Source organism: Macaca nemestrina, chromosome 1, assembly GCF_043159975.1.
Source record: "Macaca nemestrina isolate mMacNem1 chromosome 1, mMacNem.hap1, whole genome shotgun sequence".
Lineage (NCBI taxonomy): Eukaryota > Metazoa > Chordata > Mammalia > Primates > Cercopithecidae > Macaca > Macaca nemestrina.
Window position 1 is genome coordinate 99129412 of NC_092125.1, and position 25835 is coordinate 99155246.

Consider the following 25835-nt stretch of genomic DNA (forward strand, 5'->3'; position numbering starts at 1 on the left):
GCCTGCCTTACAAGAGACCCTGAAGGAAGCACTAAACATGGAAAGGAACAACCAGTACCAGACATTGCAAAAACATGCCAAAATGTAAAGACCATTTAGGCTAGGAGTAACTGCATCAACTAACGAGCAAAATAACCTGTTAATATCATAATGGCAGGATCAAGTTCACACATAACAATATTAACCTTAAATGTAAATGGACTAAATGCTCCAATTAAAAGACACAGACTGGCAAACTGGATAAAGAGTCAAGACCCATTAGTCTGCTGTATTCAGGAGACCAATGACACATGCAGAGACATACATAGGCTCAAAATAAAGGGATGGAGGAAGATTTACCAAGCAAATGGAGAACAAAAAAAAGCAGGGGTTGCAATACTAGTCTCTGATAAAACAGACTTTAAACCATCAAAGATCAAAAGAGACAAAGAAGGCCATTACATAATGGTAAAGGGATCAATTCAACAGGAAGAGCTAACTATCCTAAATATATATGCACCCAATACAGGAGCACCCAGATTCATAAAGCAAGTCCTTAGAGACTTACAAAGAGACTTAGACTCCCATACAATAATAATGGGAGACTTCAACACTCCACTGTCAACATTAGACAGATCAAAGAGACAGAAAGTTAACAAGGATATCCAGGAATTGAACTCATCTCTGCAGCAAGCAGACCTAATAGACATCTATAGAACTCTCCACCCCAAACCAACAGAATATACATTCTTCTCAGCACCACATCGCACTTACTCCAAAATTGACCACATAATTGGAAGTAAAGCACTCCTCAGCAAATGTACAAGAACAGAAATTATAACAAACTGTCTCTCAGACCACACTGCAATCAAACTAGAACTCAGGACTAAGAAACTCAATCAACCGCTCAACTACATGGAAACTGAACAACCTGCTCCTGAATGACTACTGGGTACATAACGAAATGAAGGCAGAAATAAAGAAGTTCTTTGAAACCAATGAGAACAAAGATACAACATACCAGAATCTCTGGGACACATTTTAAGCAGTGTGTACAGGGAAATTTATAGCACTAAATGCCCACAAGAGAAAGCAGGAAAGATCTAAAATTGACACTCTAACATCGCAATTAAAAGAACTAGAGAAGCAAGAGCAAACACATTCGAAAGCTAGCAGAAGGCAAGAAATAACTAAGATCAGAGCAGAACTGAAGGAGATAGAGACACAAAAAACCCTCCAAAAAATCAATGAATCCAGGAGTTGGTATTCTGAAAAGATCAACAAAATTGACAGACCGCTAGCAAGACTAATAAAGAAGAAAAGAGAGAAGAATCAAATTGACGCAATAAAAAATGATAAAGGGGATATCACCACCGACCCCACAGAAATACAAACTACCATCGGAGAATACTATAAACACCTCTATGCAAATAAACTGGAAAATCTAGAAGAAATGGATAATTTCCTGGACACTTACACTCTCCCAAGACTAAACCAGGAAGAAGTTGAATCCCTGAATAGACCAATAGCAGGCTCTGAAATTGAGGCAATAATTAATAGCCTACCAACCAAAAAAAGTCCAGGACCAGATGGATTCACAGCTGAATTCTACCAGAGGTACAAGGAGGAGCTGGTACCATTCCTTCTGAAACTATTCCAATCAATAGAAAAAGAGGGAATCCTCCCTAACTCATTTTATGAGGCCAACATCATCCTGATACCAAAGCCTGGCAGAGACACAACAAAAAAAGAGAATTTTAGACCAATATCCCTGATGAACATCGATGCAAAAATCCTCAATAAAATACTGGCAAACCGGATTCAGCAACACATCAAAAAGCTTATCCACCATGATCAAGTGGGCTTCATCCCTGGGATACAAGGCTGGTTCAACATATGCAAATCAATAAACATAATCCAGCATATAAACAGAACCAAAGACAAGAACCACATGATTATCTCAATAGATGCAGAAAAGGCTTTTGACAAAATTCAACAGCCCTTCATGCTAAAAACGCTCAATAAATTCGGTATTGATGGAACGTACCTCAAAATAATAGGAGCTATTTATGACAAACCCACAGCCAATATCATACTGAATGCACAAAAACTGGAAAAATTCTCTTTGAAAACTGGCACAAGACAGGGATGCCCTCTCTCACCACTCCTATTCAACATAGTGTTGGAAGTTCTGGCTATGGCAATCAGGCAAGAGAAAGAAATCAAGGGTATTCAGTTAGGGAAAGAAGAAGTCAAATTGTCCCTCTTTGCAGATGACATGATTGTATATTTAGAAAACCCCATTGTCTCAGCCCAAAATCTCCTTAAACTGATAAGCAACTTCAGCAAAGTCTCAGGATACAAAATTAATGTGCAAAAATCACAAGCATTCTTATACACCAGTAACAGACAAACAGAGAGCCAAATCAGGAATGAACTTCCATTCACAATTGCTTCAAAGAGAATCAAATACCTAGGAATCCAACTTACAAGGGATGTAAAGGACCTCTTCAAGGAGAACTACAAACCACTGCTCAGTGAAATAAAAGAGGACACAAACAAATGGAAGAACATACCATGCTCATGGATAGGAAGAATCAATATCGTGAAAATGGCCATACTGCCCCAGGTTATTTATAGATTCAATGGCATCCCCATCAAGCTACCAATGAGTTTCTTCACAGAATTGGAAAAAACTGCTTTAAAGTTCATATGGAACCAAAAAAGAGCCCACATCTCCAAGACAATCCTAAGTCAAAAGAACAAAGCTGGAGGCATCACGCTACCTGACTTCAAACTATACTATAAGGCTACAGTAACCAAAACAGCATGGTACTGGTACCAAAACAGAGATATAGACCAATGGACAGAACAGAGTCCTCAGAAATAATACCACACATCTTCAGCCATCTGATCTTTGACAAACCTGAGAGAAACAAGAAATGGGGAAAGGATTCCCTATTTAATAAATGGTGCTGGGAAAATTGGCTAGCCATAAGTAGAAAGCTGAAACTGGATCCTTTCCTTACTCCTTATACGAAAATTAATTCAAGATGGATTAGAGACTTAAATGTTAGACCTAATACCATAAAAATGCTAGAGGAAAACCTAAGTTGTACCATTCAGGACATAGGCATGGGCAAGGACTTCATGTCTAAAACACCAAAAGCAATGGCAACAAAAGCCAAAATTGATAAATGGGATCTAATTAAACTAAAGAGCTTCTGCACAGCAAAAGAAACTACCATCAGAGTGAACAGGCAACCTACACAATGGGAGAAAATTTTTGCAATCTACTCATCTGACAAAGGGCTAATATCCAGAACCTACAAAGAACTCAAACAAATTTACAAGAAAAAAACAAACAACCCCATCAAAAAGTGGGCAAAGGATATGAACAGACATTTCTCAAAAGAAGACATACATACAGTCAACAGACACATGAAAAAATGCTCAGCATCACTGGCCATCAGAGAAATGCAAATCAAAACCACAATGAGATACCATCTCACACCAGTTAGAATGGTGATCATTCAAAAGTCAGGAAACAACAGGTGCTAGAGAGGATGTGGAGAAATAGGAACACTTTTACACTGTTGGTGGGATTGTAAACTAGTTCAACCATTATGGAAAACAGTATGGCAATTCCTCAAGGATCTAGAACTAGAGGTACCATATGACCCAGCCATCCCATTACTGGGTATATACCCAAAGGATCATAAATCATGCTGCTATAAAGACACATGCACACATATGTTTATTGTGGCACTATTCACAATAGCAAAGACTTGGAATCAACTCAACTGTCCATCAGTGACAGACTGGATTAAGAAAATGTGGCACATATACACCATGGAATACTATGCAGCCATAAAAAAGGACGAGTTTGTGTCCTTTGTAGGGACATGGATGCAGCTGGAAACCATCATTCTTAGCAAACTATCACAAGAACGGAAAACCAAACACCGCATGTTCTCACTCATAGGTGGGAACTGAACAATGAGATCACTTGGACTCGGGAAGGGGAACTTCACACACCGGGGCCTATCATGGGGAGGGGGGAGGGGGGAGGGATTGCATTGGGAGTTATACCTGATGTAAATGACGAGTTGATGGGTGCTGACGAGTTGATGGTTGCAGCACACAAACATGGCACAAGTATACATATGTAACAAACCTGCACGTTATGCACATGTACCCTAGAACTCAAAGTAAAATAATAATAAAAAAAAGAAATAAGATAAAAATAAAATAAAATAAAATAAAATTGATAAATGTAAAAGAAAGAAAGAAAGAAAGAAAAAACATAAAACAGAAGAAGAAAAGAAAAATTAGACTTTTAAAAATTTAGTTTTCTTCTGGCTTTTTGTTAGCTTTATATTTAAGTATTTTTCTGATATAATTAGAGTGGAATTGTTTTTCTAATTTTATTTTCAGATTACTCAGTGAGTATACACAATTGCAATTGAATTTTATATGTTGGTTTTGTATCTTTTCACCTTGCTGACCTCACTTATTTGTTCTAGTAGATTTTAGGAAATTCCTTACAGACTTTTACATATAAGTTTATGAAAGATGCAGTAAAGGACTTTATCTTCTTTCCCCCCCCCAAAAAAAAAGATTTGTGCACTTAGTTCAGAAAAAAGTAAACAAAAAATTGACACAGTTAGAAATTAGGATTTTCAGTTCAGGAGAAAAAGTTCTTACCACGCCTCTGAGAGGAAGGGGAAGTCTCAGTAAAAAGTATTTTCAGTTTATGACAGAAGCAAAACGTTGACTGCCTCAAGGTCTCAAGCACCAGTCTTCACCACGGAAAGCATGCTGTGGCTGTTCCAATCGCTCCTGTTTGTCTTCTGCTTTGGCCCAGGTAAATGTCAATGCAGACCGGTGTAGTCACTGAGTGACTTCCTGGTTTTGTGGCGCTTGCTCAACCTAAATCGTCTGTATACAATTGTCTGTCTGGTTCTCTGCCAAGGGATTGGGGTGGGAAAGGGGACGCTCACAGTGTTACCTGATATACTACTACCTCCTCTCAACTTTGGATGCAATAAGCCTGAGATGGTTGTCGGTGAACAATTTCAACTGTGTCTGCATGTAAGAAAGTTATTTGCTGGGGCAGAGGAAATAAGTTTTTGCAAGACAAGACTGTTTCTGGTTTATGACCAGCATCTTGTGTTATAAAGAGTACCAAGATCAAGAAAATGAACCCTCATACCAATTTAGCTACTATCATACTGTGAACCTCAGGGAGGTTACTTATCCTTCCTGAACCTCACTATCCTCAGCTGAAATATTAAAAACCTATTATTCAGCTGAGCCAAATTTTCTGGGCCCAATCGAACACACTAAAAATAATCCTCTCACCTTTTGCTCGTTGCGGAAAAAAAAAAAAAAAAAAAAAAGGTTTCCATCTCTCCCCTCCTTTAGTGCAAATAAGGACTAGCTAGTCCAGCAATACATGGCATTGAGAAAAGCACAGTAATATGACATTGCTTTTCTCACAGCAATATGGCAGTGAGAAAAGAATGAACTGATCCAACTGGCTTCTTGTTCCCTCCTGTCCATTATATGGAGAAGATGAAGATTCGTATCATATTTGGGGAACTACAAATGGTCCAAGGGAGACAAAGTGTAGCATTCAGGCAGAGATAGGCCAGGAGATAACAGAAACCTAGCCCAGAGCTAGCCCAGGGTAGCGGATGAAAGTAGGAAGCATTCACTGAGTGCTTATTGTATTTCAAGTATTGTTCTAGGTGCTGTACACACATTATGAGTCTCATGAGAATTCTATGAATTTATACTATTATTATCTCCATTTTAAAATAAAGAACTGAGGTGAAGTTCACTTAAATAATTTGCCCAAATTTCATTAGCCAGCATGCGGCAAGCTCTTGTAATAGTTCTGAGAAACAATGACAGTTGAATGAGTGTGGCAGCAGCATAAAAGAAAGAAGGGACCGAAGCAAGAGATCCCATCAATATGGAGTTAAGTAGATTAATTGGCAATTGGAATGAGGGGAAAGGAATAAATATTCATCAAGCGCCTACTGAATGCTTGGCACTGTTCTAATTTGCATGAATACATCATGAACGAAGCAAGCAAAAATTCTTGCTCTCATAGAGTTAACATTTTAGCAGGAGACAAACCGTAAAAAAAGATAAACAAGTAAAATAGTGTATTCGGTAGTGATAAGGCATAAATAAATCAAGTAGGAAAGGAAGAGATGAAATATGGTAAAGAGGGCAGTGAAATTTCAAACAGGATAAGCAAAGAAAGTGACAAAATTGGAAGGTGGACCGCAGCCACAGGAGGAAGGCAAGTTCAATTTTGGACCTACTGATTTTAGGATGTCAGTGTTCTATCCATGAGGAAGTTATGTGAAAGTTCCTGGGAACTTAGGACTAGGGGTAGGGCTGAGGCTAGAGACTTAAAAAATCAATGGCATAGAGATATGTTACATTGAGGAGAAAACTGGAATGAGTACAGAACTTTGGGAAATACATATAAAATGCAGAGAGAGAGAATTCTTTCTTTCATTCACGAGCCACTTGTGACCTGGGAGCAGAATCTTGAGTTTTTGCTTCATTTTTACCTCCCTGCAAAATTAATTCCACCTCTAGAATAAAATATTCTAAACGTCCTCATGTTAAAACTCCTCTTCTTCTCCCTATTTCCATGAATACTTCTTATAATGACCCTATGAAATTTACAGTGCTCCAATCTCCACTTCACAGATGGGGAAAGAAGGCACAGAACACTTAAGTAACTTGCTCACTGCCCCACACTTCTAGGGGAAATGGGTATAGAAAGAGAAACACATTTGAATGAGTTTTCAGGAGGCAGATGCAGGTGTTCTGAGACCCAGAAGGAGAGAAGTGGCTGCTAGAATTGGAAATCAGGAAGCCTGGCTCTGGAGTCTGTGCTTATAACAACTTCACTGCACTACTTAGCTTACACGCAGTCATATATTCACACAAATGCATACATAATTAGAAAATGTGAGGCTAGCAAAAAATAAATAAATAAACAAGCAGGGGACCTTGATAGAGAAAAACACGGGGACCTGCTTTGGACGGAGTGATGAAGAAAGGACTTTCTGGAAAAGTAACATCTCATCTGATATTTAAAGGGTGTGAAAAGTTAAACAGGAAAAGTCAAATGAAGAAGCTTTTAAGGCAGAGGAAATCAAGTGTACAAAAGCTCTGATGCAGGAAAGAGCCTGGAGTGATTTAGGAAGGGAAAGAAGACCACTGTTGCAAAAGCGTGGGGCAAATGAAATCAATGTTGGAAACAACCATGAAAAACAATGACTCACACCAGCCTACATTTTTTCAGGTGGGTTGGGCAGTATCCTGACTCCTTTTAGAAAATTTAGCTGAAGAGACAAACCATATTGAGAAATAATCCCATTTCCTTTAACTCAAGCCCTGGGTGGCAAAACTAACAGAACAAAACAATAATTATAGCTAAAATCAAGCATCATGACATCCTAGAGAAAATAAATCTCGTTCGTTTCTTCATTTCAATTTTTATAGATGGAAAATTGTCAAACTTAAATGTGCATATAAATTACTTGGGAGAATCTTACTAAAATGCTGATTCTGGAATAGGGAATGAGATTCTGCATTTCTAACAGGCTCGCAGGTGACACCAATGCTGCCTAACCATGGACCACACTGAGCAGCAAGGTTCTAAATTCCACTGGACTTCAGTCACACTGGGATTGCAGGGAGGAAGAAATAGGAACTAACTTTGAGTGTGTTTGCAGGAAGCAGACATAGGTATTCTGATGTCCAGGAGAGAGCGGTGGTTGGAAATGTAAGTAAAACAAACACATGAGGGCTGATTCTGAGGTTGAGTCAAAATGTGCAATGCTCTTCTGTGAAGAGATTGTGACCTGATGGCCCCCTGAGCAGTGTTATCTACTTTTTACCAACCGTCCACATCTTCAAATGTTTGTTGTGCTCAACAGGCAGAGAGCTGTTTTATATTTTTTCATTATCCTCAAAGACACGTGTTTTTCCACCTCTCAGAATCTGCAATCTCCAATGCGGCCTCCAGACATTCAGGCCTCTGTTTTTGGTCCTTTAAACCCAGATTCAGCTTTGGTTGTTTCTCTGTTCACACTCAGACATTTTTTATTAAGGTGAAATTCTTACAACACAATGTAATAATTTTAAAGTGACATTTTGTACATTCATTAATGTTGTGAAACCACAACTTCTATTGTTCTAAAACATTTTCATCACCCCAAAAGGAAACCCTGTACCCACTAAGCAGTTGTTTCCCATTCTCCCCTACCCCCAGCCCCTGGCAAATACTGATCTGCTTTCTGTCTCTGTGGGTTTACCTATTCTGGATAATTTCATATAAATGAAGTCATAAAACATATGACCTTTTGTGTCTGACTTCCTTCACTTAGCATCATGTTTTCCAGGTTCATCCACGTTGTACCATGTATCAGTACTTCATTCCTTTTTGGCTGAATAGTATTTTATATTCTGCATATACTACATTTTATTTATCCATTCATCTATCAGAGGACATCTGGGTTGTTTTGGCCTTTAGGCTTTTGCGAATAGTACTATTATGTATACAAGTATTTGACTACCTGTTTTTAATTTGTCTGGGTATATACCTAGAAATGGAATTGTTGGGTCATATAATTCTATGCTTAACATTTTGGGAAATTGACAAACTGTTTTCCACAATGGCTGTACTATTTTACATTTTCACTAGCTGTGTACAAGAGTTATAATCTATCCACATCCTCATCAACACTTGTTTTTTTTCCTTTTTAAAAGAAGAATTATCACCATTCTAATAGGTGTCAAGTGGTATATTATTGTGGTTTTGATTTGCATTTTCCCAATGACAAATGATTTTGAGCATCTTTTCAAGTGTTTATTGGCCATTTGTATATCCTCTTTGGAGAAATGTCTATTCAAGTCCTTTGCCCATTTTAATTGAATTATTTGTCTTTTTGCTATTGAGTTATAGGAGTTGTTTATATATTCTTGAACCCAGACCTTTATATATGATCTGAAAATATTTTCTCCCATTCTGTAGGTTATCTTTTCACTTTCTTTTTTTTTTTTTTTTTTTTTTTTGAGACGGAGTCTCGCTCTGTCGCCCAGGCTGGAGTGCAGTGGCCGGATCTCAGCTCACTGCAAGCTCCACCTTCCGGGTTCCCGCCATTCTCCTGCCTCAGCCTCCCGAGTAGCTGGGACCACAGGCGCCACCACCTCGCCCGGCTAATTTTTTGTGTTTTTAGTAGAGACAGGGTTTCGCCGTGTTAGCCAGGATGGTCTCGATCTCCTGACCTTGTGATCCGCCTGTCTCGGCCTCCCAAAGTGCTGGGATTACAGGCTTGAGCCACCGCGCCCGGCCTTTTCACTTTCTTAATAATGTTCTTTGATGCACAAAAGTCTTTAATTTTGATGAAGTACAATTTACCTATTTTTATCTTTTTTTCTTTTTTATCATTTTAAGTTCCAGGATACATGTGCAGGATGTGCAAGTTTGTTACATAGGTAAACATGTGTCCTGGTGGTTTGCTGCACCTATCAACCTCACCTAGGTATTAAGCCCTGCATACATTAGCTGTTTTTCCTGATGCTCTCTCTCCCCGCTGCCTCATCCCCGACAGGCCCCAGTGTGTGTCTTTCCCCTCCTTGTGTCCATGTGTTCTCATTGTTCAGCTCCCACTTATAGAACATGTGGTGTTTGGCTTTCTTTTCCTGCATTAGTTTGCTGAGAATAATAGGTTCTGGCTTCATCCATGTCCCTACAAAGGACATGATTTCATTCCTTTGTATGGCTGCACAGTATTCCATGGTGTATACATACCACGTTTTCTTTACCCAGTCTATCATTGATGGGCATTTGGGTTGATTTCATGTCTTTGCTATTGCAAATAGCGCTGCAATGAAGATACATGTGCAATGAACATGTACATACACATATCTTTATAACAGAATGATTTATATTCTTTTGGGTATATACCCAGTAATGGGATTGCTGGATCAAACTGTCTTTCTGCCTCTAGGTCTTTGAGGAGTCCCCACATTGTCTTCCACAATCGTTGAACTAATTTACATTCCCACCAACAGTGTAAAAGAGTTTCTATTTCTCCACAGCCTCACCAGCATCTGTTTTTTCTTGACTTTTTAATAATTGCCATTCTGACCCGTGTGAGATGGTATCTCATTGTGGTTTTGATGTGCATTTCTCTAATGACCAGTGACGTTGAGCTTTTTTTCATATATTTCTTGGCCACATAAATGTCTTCTTTTTTTTTTAACACATGAAGAGTAAGTTTAATGAAATTCATAGTTACAGATATTCAGAAAATATTTGTTGGAGGAACTAATGAATACTTTTTTTCTTTTAATTTTTATTTTTAGTTCTAAGGTACATGTGCAGGATGTGCAGGTTTGTTACACAGGTAAACCTGTGCCCTGGTGGTTTGCCGCACCTATCAACCCATCACCTAGGTATTAAGCCCAGCATGCATTATCTATTTTTCTTAATGCTCTCCCTCCTGCAACCCCACTTCCCAAGAGGCCCCAGTGTGTGTTGTTTCCCTCCCTGTGTCCATGTGTTCTCATTGTCCAGCTCCCACTTACAAGTGAGAACAGCCAGTGTTTGGTTTTCTGTTCTTGCATGAGTTTGCTGAGGATAATGGCTTCCAGCTTTATCCACATCTCTGCAAAGGACATGATCTCATTCCTTTTGATGGCTGCACAATATTCCATGGCGTATATGTTCCACATTTTCTTTGTCTGGTCTGTCATTGATGGGCATTTGGTTTGATTCCAGGTCTTTGCTATTGTGAATAGTGCTGCAGTGAACATATGCATGCATGTATCTTTGTAACAGAGTGATTTATATTCCTTTGGGTATATACCCAGAAATGGGATTGCTGGGTCAAATGGTATTTCTGGTTCTAGATCTTTGAGGATTCCCACACTGTCTTCCACAATGATTGAACTAATTTACATTCCCACCAACAGTGTCAAAGTGTTCCTGTTTCTCCACAACCTCACCAGCATCTGTTGTTTCTTAACTTTTTCATAATTGCTATTCTGACTGCCATGAGATGGTATCTCATTGTGGTTTTCATTTGCATTTATCTAATGATGAGTGATATTGAGCTTTTTTTCACATGTTTGTTGGCTGCATGAATGTCTACTGTTAATGTCTGTTAATGTCCTCTGCTCACTTTTTAATGGGGTTGTTTGATTTTTTTCTTGTAAATTTGTTTGAGTTCCTTGTAGATTCTGGATATTAGACCTTTATCAGATGAAGAGATTGCAAAAATTTTCTCCCACTTTGTAGGTTGCCTATTGGCTCTGATAATAGTTTCTTTTGCTATGTAGAAGCTCTTCAGTTTAGTTAGATCCCATTTGTCAATTTTTCCTTTTGTTGCAATTGCTTTCAGTGATTTCATAATGACATGTTTGCCCATGCCTATGTCCTGAATGGTATCGCCTAGATTTTGTTCTAGGGTTTTTATAGTTTTGTTTTACATTTAAGTCTTTAATTTTTTTTTTTTTTTTTTTTTTTTTTTTGAGATGGAGTTTCACTCTGTCACCTAGGCTGGAGTGCAGTGACATGATCTCGGCTCACTTCAAGCTCCACCTCCCAGGTTCACACCTTTCTCCTGCCTCAGCCTTCTGAGTAGCTGGGACTACAAGCGCCTGCTACCATGCCCAGCTAATTTTTTGTATTTTTAGTAGAGACCGGGTTTCACCGTGTTAGCCAGCATGGTCTCGATCTCATGACCTCATGATCCACCCACCTTGGCCTCCCAAAGTGCTGGGATTACAGGTGTGAGCTACCGCACCTGGCCCATCCTTAATCTATTTTGAGTTAATTTTTGTATAAAGCATGAGGAAGGGGTCCAGTTTCAATTTTCTGTATATGGATAGCCAGTTCTCCCAGCACCAGTTATTAAATAGGGAATCCTTTCCCCATTGCTTGTTTTTGTCAGGTTTTTTGAAGATCAGATAGTGGTAGATGTGCAGTCTTATTTATGGGTTCTCTATTCTGTTCCATTGGTCTATGTGTCTGTTTTTGTACCAGTACCATGCTGTTTTGGTTATTGCAGCCTTATAGTATAGTTTGAAGTCCAGTAGCATGATGCCTCCAGCTTTGTTCTTTTTGCTTAGGATTGTCTTGGCTATATGAGCCCTTTTTGGGTTCCATATAATTTTTAAAATAGTTTTTTCTAATTTTGTGAAAAATGTTGATGGTAGTTTAATGGGAATAGTAGTGAATCTATTAATTACTTTGGGCAGTATGGTCATTTTCATGATGCTGATTCTTCCTATCCATTAGCATAGAATATTTTTCCATTTGTTTGTGTCCTCTCTGGTTTCCTTGAGCAGTGGTTTGTAGTTCTTTTTGAAGAGGTCCTTCACTTCCTTTGTTAGTTGTATTCCTAAGTATTTTATTTGCTTTGTAACAATTGTGAATGGGAGTTCATTCATGATTTGGTTCTCTGCTTGCCTGTGTGTGGTGTATAAGAATGCTTGTAACTTCTGCATTGATTTTGTTTCCTGAGACCTTGCTGAAGTTGCTTGTGAGCTTAAGAAGCTTTTGGGCTGAGATGATGGGGTTTTCTAGATATAGGATCATATCATCTGCAAACAAAGATAACTTGACTTCCTCTCTTCCTATTTGAATACGCTTTATTTCTTTCTCTTGCCTGATTGCCCTGGTCAGAACTTCTAATACTATGCTGAATAGGAGTGGTGAGAGAGGGCATCCTTGTCTTGTGCTGGTTTTCAGAAGAACTGCTTCCAGCTTTTGCCCATTCAGTATAATATTGGTTGTCAGTTTGTCATAAATGCCTCATTGTTTTTTAAGATATGTTCCATCAATACCTAGTTTATTGAGAGTGCTTAACATGAAGGGACGTTGAATTTTATAAAAGGCCTTTTCTGTGTCTATTAAGATAATCTGTGGTTTTTGTCTTTAGATCTGTTTATGTGATGAATTACATTCATTGATTTGCATATGTTCAACCAGGCTTGCATCCCAGGAATACAGCCAGCTCGATCAGGGTGGATAAGCTTTATGATGTACTGCTGTATTTGGTTTGCCAGTATTTTACTGAGAATTTTTGCATCAATGTCCATCAGGGATATTGGCCTGAAGCTTTCTTTTTTGTTATATCTCTGCCAGGTTTTGGTATCAGGATGATACTGGCCTCATAAAATGAATTAGAGAGGAGTCCCTCCTTTTCAATTGTTTGGAATAGTTTCAAAAGAAAACTTTTTTTTTTTTAGACTATTTATTACTGCCTCAATTTCAGAATTTGTTATTGGTCTATTCAGGGATTCAGCTTCTTCCTGGTTCAGTCTTGGGAGAGTGTATGTGTCCAGGAATTTATCCACTTCTTCTAGATTTTCTAGGTTATGTGCATAGAGGTATTTATAGTATTCTCTGATGATTGTTTTTATTTCTGTGGGGTCAGTGGTGATATCCTCTTTAACAGTTTTTATTGTGTCTATTTGATTCTTTTCTCTTTTCTTCTTTATTAGTCTAGCTAACCTGCAGTCTATCTATATTATTAGCTTTTGCAAAAAAACCAGATTCTGGACTCCTTGATTTTTTGAAGCATTCTTCTTGTCTCTATCTCCTTCAGTACTGCTCTGATCTTGGTTGTTTCTTGTCTTTTGCCAGCTTTGGAGTTTGTTTGCTCTTGGTTCTCCAGTTCTTTTAGTTTTAATGTTAGCATTTCAATTTGAGAGCTTTCTAGGTTTTTGATATGGGCATTTAGTGCTCTAAATTTCCCTCTTAACAGCTGCTTTAACTGCGTCCAGAGATTCTGATACATTGTCTCTTTGTTCTCATTGGTTTCAAAGAACTTCTTGCTTTCTGCCTTAATTTCATTATTTAACCAGGAGTCATGCAGGAACAGGTTGTTCAATTTCTATGTAGCTGTGTGGTTTTGAGTGAGTTTCTTTGTCTTGAGTTCTAATTTAATTATGCTGTGATCTGAGAGACTGTTATGATTTCAGTTCTTTTGCATTTGGTGAGGAGTGTTTTACTTCCAATTATGTGATCGATTTTAGAGTAAGTTCCATGTGGCAATGCATAGAATGTGTATTCTGTTGTAGGGTGGAGAGTTCTGTAGAGGTCTGTCAGATCCACTTGATCTAGAGCTGAGTTCAAGTACTGAATATCTTTGTTAATTTTCTGTCTCAATGATCTGTCTAATATTGACAATGGGGTGTTAAAGTCTCCCACTATTATTGTGTGGGAGTCTACGTCTCTTTGTACATCTCTAAGAGCTTATTTTATGAATCTGCTCTTGTATTGGGTGCATACATATTTAGGATAGTTCTTCGTGTTGAATTTAACCCTTTGCTATGCCTTTCTTTGTCTTTTTTGGTCTTTATTGCTTTAAAGTCTACTTTGTCAGAAACTAGGATTGCAATCCCTGCTTTTTTCTGCTCTCCATTTGCCTGGTAGATTTTCCTCTATCCCTTTATTTTGAACTTATGCATGTCTTTGCATATGAGTCTCTTAAATACAGCACACCAATGGGTCTTCACAATTTACCCAGCTTACCATTCTGTATCTTTTAATTGGGGCACTTAGCACATTTACATTTAAAGTTAGTATTGTTATGTGTGAATTTGATCCCGCCATCATGATGCTAGCTATTTTGAAGACTTGTTGATGTAGTTGCTTCACAGTTTCATTGGTCTTCAGTGTGTGCTTCAGTATGTTTTGTAGTGGCTGACAATGGCTTTTCCTTTCCATATTTAGTGCTTCCTTCAGGAGCTCTTGCAAGTCAAGCCTGGTGGTGGATGAATTCCCTCAGCATTTGACTGTCTGAAAAATATTTTATTTCTCCTTTGCTTATGAAGCTTCATTTGGCCAAATATGAGATTCTGGGTTGAAAATTCTTTTCTTTAAGAATGTTGAATATTGGCCCCCAATCTCTTCTGGCTTGTAGAGTTTCTGCTGAGAGGCCTGATGTTATTCTGATGGGCTTCCCTTTGTAGGTGACTTGGCCTTTCTCTTGGCTGCCCTTAACATTTTTCCTTCATTTTGACCTTGGAGATTGTGGTTGATCCTCTCATGGATCCTCTCACGGAGTATCTTACTAGGGTTCTTTGTATTTCTTGAGTTTGAATGTTTGCCTGTCTTGCTAGGTTGGGGAAGTCTCTTGCATGATATCCTGAAGTATGTTTTCCAACTTTGTTTCATTCACCCTGTCTCTTTCAGGTACGATAATCAGTTGTAGGTTTGGTTTCTTTACATAATCCCATAATTCTCAGAGGTTTTGTTTTGTTTGTTCCTTTTCATTCTTTTTTCTCTAATCTTGTCTGCCTATTTTTTCAGCAAGATAGTCTTCAATCTCTGAATTCTTTCCTCCACTTGGTCTATTTGGCTACTGACACTTATGATTGCATTGTGATGTTTTCATGTTGTGTTTTTCAGTTCCTTCAAGTCATTTATGTTTCTCTCTAAACTGTTTTTTCTGGTTAATAGGTCCTGTAATGTTTTATCACGATTCTTAGGTTCTTTGCATTGAGTTAGAACACACTCCTTTAGCTCAGCAAAGTTCATTATTATCCACCGTCTGAAGCCTACTTCTGTCAGTTCATCCATCTCAACCTGAGCCCAGTTCTGTGCCCTGCTGGAGAGGTGTTATAGCCGTTTGGAGGAGAAGAGGCACTCTGGCTTTTTGAGTTTTCAGCATTTTTTAATTGATTCTTTCTCATCTTTCTGAGTTTATCTAGCTTTGATCTTTGAGTCTGCTGACCTTTGGATGGGGTTTTTGTGGGGACATTTTTGTTGATGCTGTTGTTGTTGCTTTCTGTTTGTTTTTCTTTTAGCAGTCAGAACCCTCTTCTGCAAGGCTGCTGCAGTTTGCTGGGGGTCCACTCCAGACCCTATTCACCTGGGTCCCTCCCCACCCTGGAGGTGTCATCAGTGGAGGCTGCAGAACAGCAAAGATGGCTGCCTGCTTCTTCCTCTGGGAGCTTCGTCCAAGAGGGGCACCAAACTGATGACAGTGGGAGTGCTCCTGTATAAAGTGTCTGGTAACCCCTGTTGGGGAGTCTCACCCAGTCAGGGGTCACATTGGATAAGGGACCCACTTAATGAAGCATTCCTTGTGTCCCTTGGTAGAAAGGGTGTGCTGGGATGGGGGGGATCCTACTTATCCAGACTGCCCAGATTCCTCAGAGCCAGCAGGGGAAAAGACTAAGTCTGCTGATCCACAGAGTCCGCAGCCCCACTACTAACAGGGGTTCAATCCCAGGGAGATCAGAGTTCTATCCATAAACGCTTGGCTGGAGTTGCTGAAATTCCCACAGGGAGGCCCCACTCAGTGAGAAGGGATGAGTCTGGGTCCAGCCTAAAGAGGCAGCCTGGCCACAGTCTGCCACAGCTGCTGTGCTGCACCCTGGGGAATTCCTTCGGGGTCCGAACTACTCAGTCCCTCTGGCACTGGCAGGGGAAAACAGCAGACAGAAGCTGCAGTGATGGCTGCTGCCCCTTCCCCCAGGAACTCAGTAGTCTCAGGCAGTCTGCAGCCAAGTGGTGCCTGAGAATCTGCACAGCTCTGTGCTTGTGATTCAAGGCCCTTGTGGTGTTGGATCATGAGGGGATCTCCTGGTCCATGGATTGCACAGATCCATGGAAAAAGCATGGTTTCCTGGGTGGGGTAGCACAATCACTCACCACCTCCCTTGGCTGGAAGTGGGAGCACCCCTTGTCCCATGCAGTTTCCTGGTGGGCTATCGTTCCACCCTGCTTTTCTTCACTCCCTGTGGGTCATGCCAACCACCTAGTTAGTCCCAATGAGTGAACCTGGATACCTTAGCTGCTGGTGCAGGATTCACTCACTATTTTTGTTCTTCTCAGTGGGATCCTCCAACCATAGCTGCTTCTAGTCAGTCATCTTGGCCCCTCCCCGCATTTTATCTTTTCTTACTCATGCTTTCAGTGTCATATATCAGAATCCATTTCCAAATCCAAAATCATGAATATTTATCATTATGTTTTCTTCTAAGAGTTTTAGCTCTTATATTTAGGTGATCGACAATTTTGAGTTAATTTTTGCATATAATGAAAGGAAGGGGTCCAACTTCATTCTGTTGTATGTGGATATCCAGTTGTCCCAGCACCATCTGTTAAAGAGAGCAATCTCTCCCTATTGAATGATCTTAGCACTCTTGTCAAAAATCACCTGGCCATAAATGTTTGGGTTTATTTATGGACTCTCAATTTAATTTCATATAGACATCTATCTATATGTCTATCTTTATGCCAGTACCACACTGTTTTGATTACCATATCTGTATCAGTTTTGAAATTGGAAAGTGTCTCACTTTTGGCTATTGGGACATCTTGAAATCACATATAAATTTGAGAATTAGCTTTTCCATTTATGAAAAAAATCAAAATTTTGATAAGGATTGCACTGACTCTATAAATTGCTTTGGGTGGTATTGGCATATTAATATTATCTTCCAATTCATGAACATAGGATATATTTCCATTTATTTACATTTTCTTTCTTTCAGAAATGTTATTTAGTTTTCAGTGTATTATCTTGAACCTCTCTGGTTAAGTTATTGCCAGATATTTTGTTCTTTTGAATGCTACTGTGCATGGAACTGCTTTTCTTAACTTCTTTTTCAGATTGTTCATTGCTAGTGTGTAGGAACAGAACTGATTTTTATATATTGATCTTGTATCTTACAACTTTGCTGAATTTATTTATTAGCTCTGATCATTTTTGTGGATTCTCTTTTTTTTTTTTTTTTTTTTTTTTTGAGACGGAGTCTCGCTGTGTTGCCCAGGGTGGAGTGCAGTGGCCGGATCTCAGCTCACTGCAAGCTCCGCCTCCCAGGTTTTTACGCCATTCTCCTGCCTCAGCCTCCTGAGTAGCCGGGACTACAGGCGCCCACCACCTCGCCCGGCTAGTTTTTTGTATTTTTTAGTAGAGACGGGGTTTCACCGTGTTAGCCAGGATGGTCTCGAACTCCTGACCTTGTGATCCGCCCGTCTCAGCCTCCCAAAGTGCTGGGATTACAGGCTTGAGCCACCGCGCCTGGCCCATTTTTGTGGAATCTTTAGGATTTTGTATTTTCAAGGTCATGTTATCTGTGAATAGGAATAGTTTTACTCCTTATTTTTCAATGGAGATGCATTTTATTTATTTTTCTTGCCTAATTGCTCTGGCTAGAACTTCCAGTTCAATATTAAATAGAAGTGGTGAGACTGGGCACTGTTGCCTTTTCATGATGTTAGTTGAAAGGCTTTTAGTCTTTTATCCTTGAGTAAAATGTTAGCTGTGGGTTTTCATAAACGCCTTTTATCAGACTGAGGAAGTTCCCTTCTATTTCTAGATTCTCAAGTGTTTTTATTAAAAGAGTGCTGGATTTTTTCAAATGTTTTTTCTGCATCAACTAAGATGGTCATTTTTCTATTTTCTTCATTCTGTTAATATCATATACTGCATTGATTGATTTTCATGTATTGAACCAGTTTTGCATTTCTGAGATAAATTTCACTTAGTCATGGTGTATAATCCCTGTAATATGAGCTGGATTCAGTTTGTTAGTATTCTGTTGAGAGTTTTTGCATCAATATTCATAAGGGATATCGATCTGTAGTTTTCTTTTTTCTGATTTCTTTGGCTTTGGTATCAGGGTAATGCTAACCTAATAAAATGAGTGAGGAAGTGTTTTTTTCCTCTTCTGTTTCTGGGAAGAGCTTGAGAATAATTGATGCTAATTATTCCTTGAATAATTAGTAGAATTCACCAGTGAAGCCATCTGGCTTTTCTCTATCAGGAGGTTTTTGAGTACTGATTCAATCTCTTTTCTTGTTAGAGGTCCTCTTTAATTTTTTATTTCTTCTTAAGTCAGTCTTGGTATTTTATGTGTTTCCAGAAATCTGTTTCATCTAGGTTATTCAATTTGTTGGCATATAGTTATTTAAAGTGTTCTTTTAATCCTTTTAATTATTATTTCCGTAAGATCTGTAGTAATGTCCCACTTCCAATTCTAATTTTAGTAATTTGAGTCTTTTCTCTTTTTTTCTTTGTCAATCTAGCTAAAGGTTTGTCAATTTTGTTGATCTTTTCAAAGAACCAACTTTTGGTTTCATTGATTATCTCTCTTGTTTTTCTATTCTCTGTTATTTATCTCTGCTCTAATTTTTATGATTTTCTTCATTCTAATAGCTTTGGGTTTAGTTTGCTCTTTTTTATCTAGTTTTTTAAGGTGTAAATTTCCTCCTTCTTTATGTTTTTATTATACTTTAAGTCCTAGGGTGCACGTGCACTTTGTGCAGGTTTGCTATATAGCAAACATGTTCCATGGCACATTTGCTACATGTGCCATGTTGGTTTGCTGCACCCATCAACTCATCATTTACATTAGGTATTTCTCTTAATGCTATCCCTCCCCCAGCTCCCCACTCCCTGAGAGGCCCCAGAGTGTGATGTTCCCCAGTGTTGTCATTGTTCAATTCCCACCTATGAGTGAGAACATGTGGTGTTTGGTTTTCTGTCCTTGTGATAGTTTGCTGAGAATGATGGTTTCCAGCTTCATCCATTTCCCTGCAAAGGACATGAACTCATCCTTTTTTATGGCTGCATAGTATTCTATGGTATATATGTACCACATTTTCTTAATCCAGTCTATCATTGCTGGACATCTGGGTTGGTTCCAAGTCTTTGCTATTGTGAACAGTGCCACAATAAACATACGTGTGCATGTGTCTTTACAGTAGAGTGATTTATAATACTTCGGGTATATATCCAGTAATGGGATCATTGAGTCAAATGGTATTTCTAGTTTTAGATCCTTGAGGAATCGCCACACTGTCTTCCACAATGGTTGAACTAATTTACACTCCCACCAACAGTGTAAAAGTGTTCCTGTTTCTCCACATCGTCTCCAGCATCTGTTGTTTCCTGACTTTTTAATGGTCACCATTCTAACTGGTGTGAGATGGTATCTCATTGTGGTTTTGATTTGCATTTCTCTGATGACCAGTGATGATGAGCATTTTTTCATATGTCTGTTAGCTGCATAAATGTCTTCTTTGGAGAAGTGTCTGTTCATATCCTTTGCCCACTTTTTGATGGGGTTGTTTGTTTTTTTCTTGTAAATTTGTTTAAGTTCTTTGTAGATTCTGGATATTAGTGCTTTCTCAGATGGGTAGATTGCAAATATTTTCTCCCATTCTGTAGGTTGTCTGTTCACTCTGATGGCAGTTTCTTTTGCTGTGCAGAAGCTCTTTAGTTTAATTGGATCCCATTTGTCTATTTTGGCTTTTGTTGCCATTGCTTTTGGTGTTTTAGTCATAAAGTCCTTGCGCATACCTATGTCCTGAATGGTATTGCCTAGGTTTTCTTCTAGGATTTGTATGGTTTTAGGTCTAACATTTAAGTCTCTAATCCATCTTGAATTAGTTTTTGTATAAGGTATAAGGAAGGGATCCAGTTTCAGCTTTCTACATATGGCTAGCCAGTTTTCCCAATACCATTTATTAAATAGGGAATCCTTTCCCCATTTCTTGTTTTGTCAGGTTTGTCAAAGATCAGATGGTTGTAGATGTGTGGTGTTATTTCTGAGGCCTCTGTTCTGTTCCATTGGTCTATATCTCTGTTTTGGTACCAGTACCATGCTGTTTTGGTTACTGCAGACTTGTAGTATAGTTTGAAGTCAGGTAGTGTGATGCCTCCAGCTTTGTTCTTTATGCTTAGTATTGTCTTGGCAATGTGGGCTCTTTTTTGGTTCCATATGAACTTTGAAGTAGATTTTTCCAATTCTGTGAAGAAAGCCATTGGTAGTTTGATGGGAATGGCATTGAATCTACAAATTACCTTGGGCCGTATGGCCATTTTCACAATGTTGATTATTTCTATCCATGAGCATGGAATAGTCTTCCATTTGTTTGTGTCCTATTTTATTTCATTGAGCAGTGGTTTGTAGTTCTCCTTAAAGAGGTCCTTCACATCCTTTGTAAGTTGGATTCCTAGTCCTCCTTCTTCCTTTCAGAGGTATAGAAATATCCCTCAGCACTACTTTCACTCCATTCCATAAGTTTCGGTAAGCTTTTTTTTGTTTGTTTTCACTTGTGTCAAGTTATATCCTAATTCCTCTTGGTATTTCTTCTTTGATCCATTGATTATTTTACACTATGTTGTTTAATTTTGACATATTTGTGATTTTTCCAATTCTCCTTCTGTTCTTGATTTCCAGTTTTATTCCATTATGGTCACAGGAGACATCATATAATTTATGTCTTTTATAGTTTATTGAGACTTGTTTTTGTGGCCTAATATATGGTCTGTCCTATGAGAACAACTTATGTGCATTTGAGGAAATGTATATTTTGCTGTGTTTGGATATGGTGTTCTTCGTATATATGTCAGGTACTGTTGGTTTATAATGTTTTCCAAGTCCTCTATTTCCTTATTGATCTTTTCTCTAGTTGTTTTGACCATTATTGCAAGTGAGGTATTGAAGTCTTCAACTATTACTGTAGAACTATCTATTTCTCCCTTGAATTTTGTTAATGTTTGCTTTATGTATTTTGGGGCTGTTGTTTGGTGCATATGTGTTTATAATTGTTATAACTTTTTGCTGGGTTGACCCTTTTATTAATATATAATGTCCTTTATTGTCTCTACTAATAATTTTTGACTTAAAGTCTATTTGCCAATATTAGTATAGCTACGGTAAGTCTCTTTTGGTTACTACTTGCATGGAATATCATTTTCTATCTTCTTACTCTAAATGTATTTGTGCCTTTGAAGCTAAAGTGAATCTCTGTATGTAGAAAATAGTTGAATCCTGTTTTTCCAATTCATTCTGCCTATCTCTGTATTTTAGTTGAAGAGTTCAATTCATTTACATTTAAAGTAATGACTAATATGTAAGGACCTACTTCTTGCATTTTGCCATTTCTTTTCTATATGTCTTAAATTTTTTCCCCCAATCCCTCCACTATTCTATTCTTTCGTGTATAGTTCATATTTTTTAGTTTAGATTCCTTTCTCATTTCCTTTCCTGTATTTTTAGTTATTTTATTGTTATCCTCAGTATTACATTTAACCTCTTCAACTTATAACAAGCTATTTTGAATTCACACCACCTAGCTTCAATAATATACAAACACTGTGCTCCTATGTTGTTTCATTCTGCTGCCTTTATGTTGTTGTAACAAACTACATCTTTGTACGTGTGTGCTAACAGATTTATAATTATTGTTTTACTCATTTGTCTCTTAAATCATGTGGGAAAAAAGAGAAGTTGCAAAGCAAAAATGCAAGAATACTGGCTTTTGTATTAATCTATGCAGTCATATCTACCTTTGTTCATTGTTTCTTGGTAGGGATTTCAGTTACTTTCTAGTGTGATTTTATTTCAGCCTGAAAGATTCCCTTTAGTATTTCTTATAGTACAAGTCTACTAGCAATAAACTCTATCTGCTTTTGTTTATCTGCAAATGTCTTAATTTCTCCTTCATTTTTGAAGGATAATTTTTTCAGATGTTGAACTCTTGGTTGATGGGTGGTTTTTTTCTTTCAACACCTTAAATATGTCATCCCACTGCCTCCTGGCAACAATGGATTCTTCTGAGAAATTGGCTGCTGATTTTATTGAGGATCACTTGTACATGACTAATTGCTTTCTTCTGATGCATTTGAGATTCTCTCCTTGTTTTTGTTTTTCTGGTTTGATTATAATGTGTCTTGTTATGGATCTCTTTGTGATCATTCTTCTTGGAGTTCATTGACTTTCTTGGATGTAAAAATTCATGTCTTCTATAAAGTTTGGGAAGTTTGGGGATTATTTTTTCCAAATATTATTTATGCCCTTTTCTCTCTCTCCTCTCCTCCTTGGACTCCTATTATGCGTACTTTTTGGTATGTTTGATGGTGCCCCACAAGTCTCTTGGGCACCATACATTTTTCTTCACTCTTTTCTGATCCTCAAACTCGATAATTTCAATTGACCTAGCTTCAAATTAGCTATTTCTTACTTCTGCCTACACAAAGCTTCTGTTGAAAGCCTCTAGTGAATTTTTTATTTCAATTATTGTATTTTTTCAGGTCCAGAATTTCTACTTAGCACCTTGCTATTATTTCTATCTTTTAAAAACATTTACTTTTCTTTATATATCCTTTTCTTGATTTTCTTTAGTTCTTTGTCCATTGTTTCCTTTAGCTTTTTGAGTATATTTAAGATAGTTGAGGCCGGGCATGGTGGCTTATGCACATAATCTCTGTTTTGGGGCACTCCTTTAATGCCTAGACAGGCTATTTACCACTCTGCTTGAGCCTTGACTTTTTTCTTGTACCCAGCATAAATATCAGCCATAGATAAAAATCTTAGGGTCTTCTCAGAACTTTTCTAAGTATGCAGCCTGCCCTAGGCATGTATGTGGCTTTCCAAATTCCCTGGTATAAGCAGACATTTTTTAATGCCTGAATTCTTCTAAGAATCTTTCTCCCCAGCTTTTCCTCCCAGGCATTCAGCGTATCTATTTTTTGCCTCCACTATAATGATTTACCCCAGGTATTGATGGCCTTTCAGTGTTTATGAGAAATGTCCTCTGCATGGCTAATTTTCTACCTGAAAGAGGTAGTTGAAACAAAGACAAGTGCTTTTCCTCAGTTCTTTAGGGAGCATCCAGATAGTTCAAAAAAAGACAAATTCAATTCTTTCAGAACCAGGTCTGCTCTATGCCTGCTGGAACCAGTGACCATGGTCTCCTACTGAAAATGTAGATGGCCATCTTCAAGACTGCTACCAAGATGGAGAAAAGAGATCGGGGAAAGGGCGATCAAACGTTCTGTAAAGCTCCCCAATCGTTTTTTAAATTGTATACATGTAAGCTGTACAACATGACATTTTGATATATGCAGTGAAATAGTTACTCTTATAGTCTAATTTACATGTTAATAGTCATGCAAATTAACATAGTCATTATCTTGCACAGTTACCGTTTTCTTGCAAGTATGGTAAGAGTATCTAAAATCCACTCTTAGCAAGTGTTCAGTATACAATACAATTGTATGAGTATAGCCTTCATGTTGTATATTAGATTCCAAGACTTATTTACCACATGTATCTGCAACTTTGTACCCTGTGACCTACATCTCCCCATTTCCTCCCTGTTCCCTCTCTCCACCTCTGATAAGCACTGCTTTATACTTTGTTTCTAGGTATTTGACTTTTTTTTAACTCCTTTTTTTTTCTTCTTTTTTTTTTTTTTTTTGGTGTGATCATGGCTCACTGCAACCTCTGCCTCCCAGGTTTAAACGATTTTCCCACCTCAGCCTCCTGAGCTGGGACTACAGGCATGTTCCACCATGCCCGGCTGATTTTTTTGTATTTTTAGTAGAGACAGGGTTTCACCATGTTGACCAGACTAGAACTCCTAGCATTTTTAAGTTGCCTCTTTTTTTGACTCATCATTTGCTTGGTTGCTATAATCCTTTGACTAGTTTCTACAGTTCTGACAAAGTTGATTCTGACAATGTTTGCTCATTCTGTGTGTGTTTGCATGAGTGTTCATGTTTTTTTGTGGAAGGATGGACCCTTGCAGCTATTTATTGTGTCATTTTCACTAATGTCACTGACCTTCAGACTTTAGGCCAGCAATTTCAACAAAGTAGTTACCATTCCCCTGAAATCCCTCTCCCCTTTGATGCCACACCTGCCTATACTATGCCTGTTGCTATATTAGGTGATCCCCAGCACCTTCTTTCCCTGTTCCTGGGCTACATGTGCTATAATCATTGGAGAAAGTTATTAGTGTGGTGCAAAGTGATTGCGGGTTTTCCCATTGAAGGTAATGGCAAAACCCGCAATCACTTTCACACCAGCCAATGCAAAACTGGACGGACTCTATGAATGTTGCCTGTCAACCAATCTTGGCCAATTCCTCCTCACTGCTTCCACACTCATTTATTGATCACTTGTCAGTTTCCTAACAAATTCCTCACAGCAGCTTTTACATGTCTCCTCCAGCTTCCTCTAGATTCTGTGAGATCTACTTCTCTTAGAACAACTTTGAGAACAACATAAGTGAAATATTCCAACTTCTTCCCCTTTAACCTCTAAATCTTTTGAGATCTTTAACCTCATTATTTTCAGTCTCAAAAGAAAAGGAGAACCACCTCTACCCAAGACTAACCTCTTCACGTATGCTCCTAAGTCCACCCTGGCTTCCTCCTCAGAAATGACACTGTTTTGAATACTCCCTTTCACCATATCTGAAGTTTTTTCTTTCTCTCCCAGCTGCTTCCCTTTGCTCCAAATTTGCTCAGGACTCTGCTACCCTAAAGAGTAATTTCCATTTGTCCTACGTTCTTCTCAACATCCTGACTATGTTTCTCCTCCCTTTCCTTTAAATTGTCTTGAGAAATCAGCCCCTACTCTCTTTCATACTGCACTTGCCTCCTGTGGAGCTAACACAGCTTGCTATATCCCTCTTTACTATATCGATGGACCTAAGCTAGTCCCTCAGGTTAGAAACCCCAAAGTTTCTTGACTTTTCTCTCTTTTTCAGAATCTGCTTAGTTCTACCTCTCTCCTCTCTTTCCTAAGACACTGCTCTCTTTATACTTTCCCAATTTTCAAAAATACTTCATGTTTTTTAATATCTTCCAAACTAATCCTCCACTAATCAGGTAACCCTTAAAAACTTCTCTATTCTAATCTCAATCTACTTAACATTTACTGAGTTCCCTGGACCAGGTTATGGGGAAATACAATGCTGCCTAAGACATTATTTGAGTTCCCCAAAACACATCATACAGTAGATGAAACTTGTAAACAAATGTACCCCAAAT

The 25835-nt window shown here is 38.3% G+C and overlaps 1 protein-coding gene and 1 long non-coding RNA gene across 8 annotated transcripts in view; one reads left to right on the forward strand and one right to left on the reverse strand.

Annotated features, from left to right (window-relative positions):
* LOC105498181 (uncharacterized) overlaps positions 1 to 25835 on the reverse strand; it is a 145297-nt gene that overhangs the window by 61945 nt on the left and 57517 nt on the right. Inside the window, exon 1 of one of the 3 annotated variants that reach the window (XR_011615564.1) lies at positions 4687 to 4764. The exons of the other annotated variants lie outside the window; for them this stretch is intronic. This is a non-coding gene — a long non-coding RNA (uncharacterized lncRNA). Of the gene's footprint in view, positions 1 to 4686; positions 4765 to 25835 lie in introns of those variants that run through there. 3 annotated transcript variants of the gene reach the window in all.
* Positions 1 to 25835, forward strand: part of LOC105498183 (SLAM family member 6) — a 53803-nt gene that overhangs the window by 10197 nt on the left and 17771 nt on the right. For 2 of the 5 annotated variants that reach the window (XM_011770092.3, XM_011770093.3), the window contains exon 1: positions 4763 to 4846. The exons of the other annotated variants lie outside the window; for them this stretch is intronic. In XM_011770092.3, the coding sequence (XP_011768394.2) occupies positions 4798 to 4846 (49 nt within the window). In that variant the 5' untranslated portion in view covers positions 4763 to 4797. Of the gene's footprint in view, positions 1 to 4762; positions 4847 to 25835 lie in introns of those variants that run through there. 5 annotated transcript variants of the gene reach the window in all.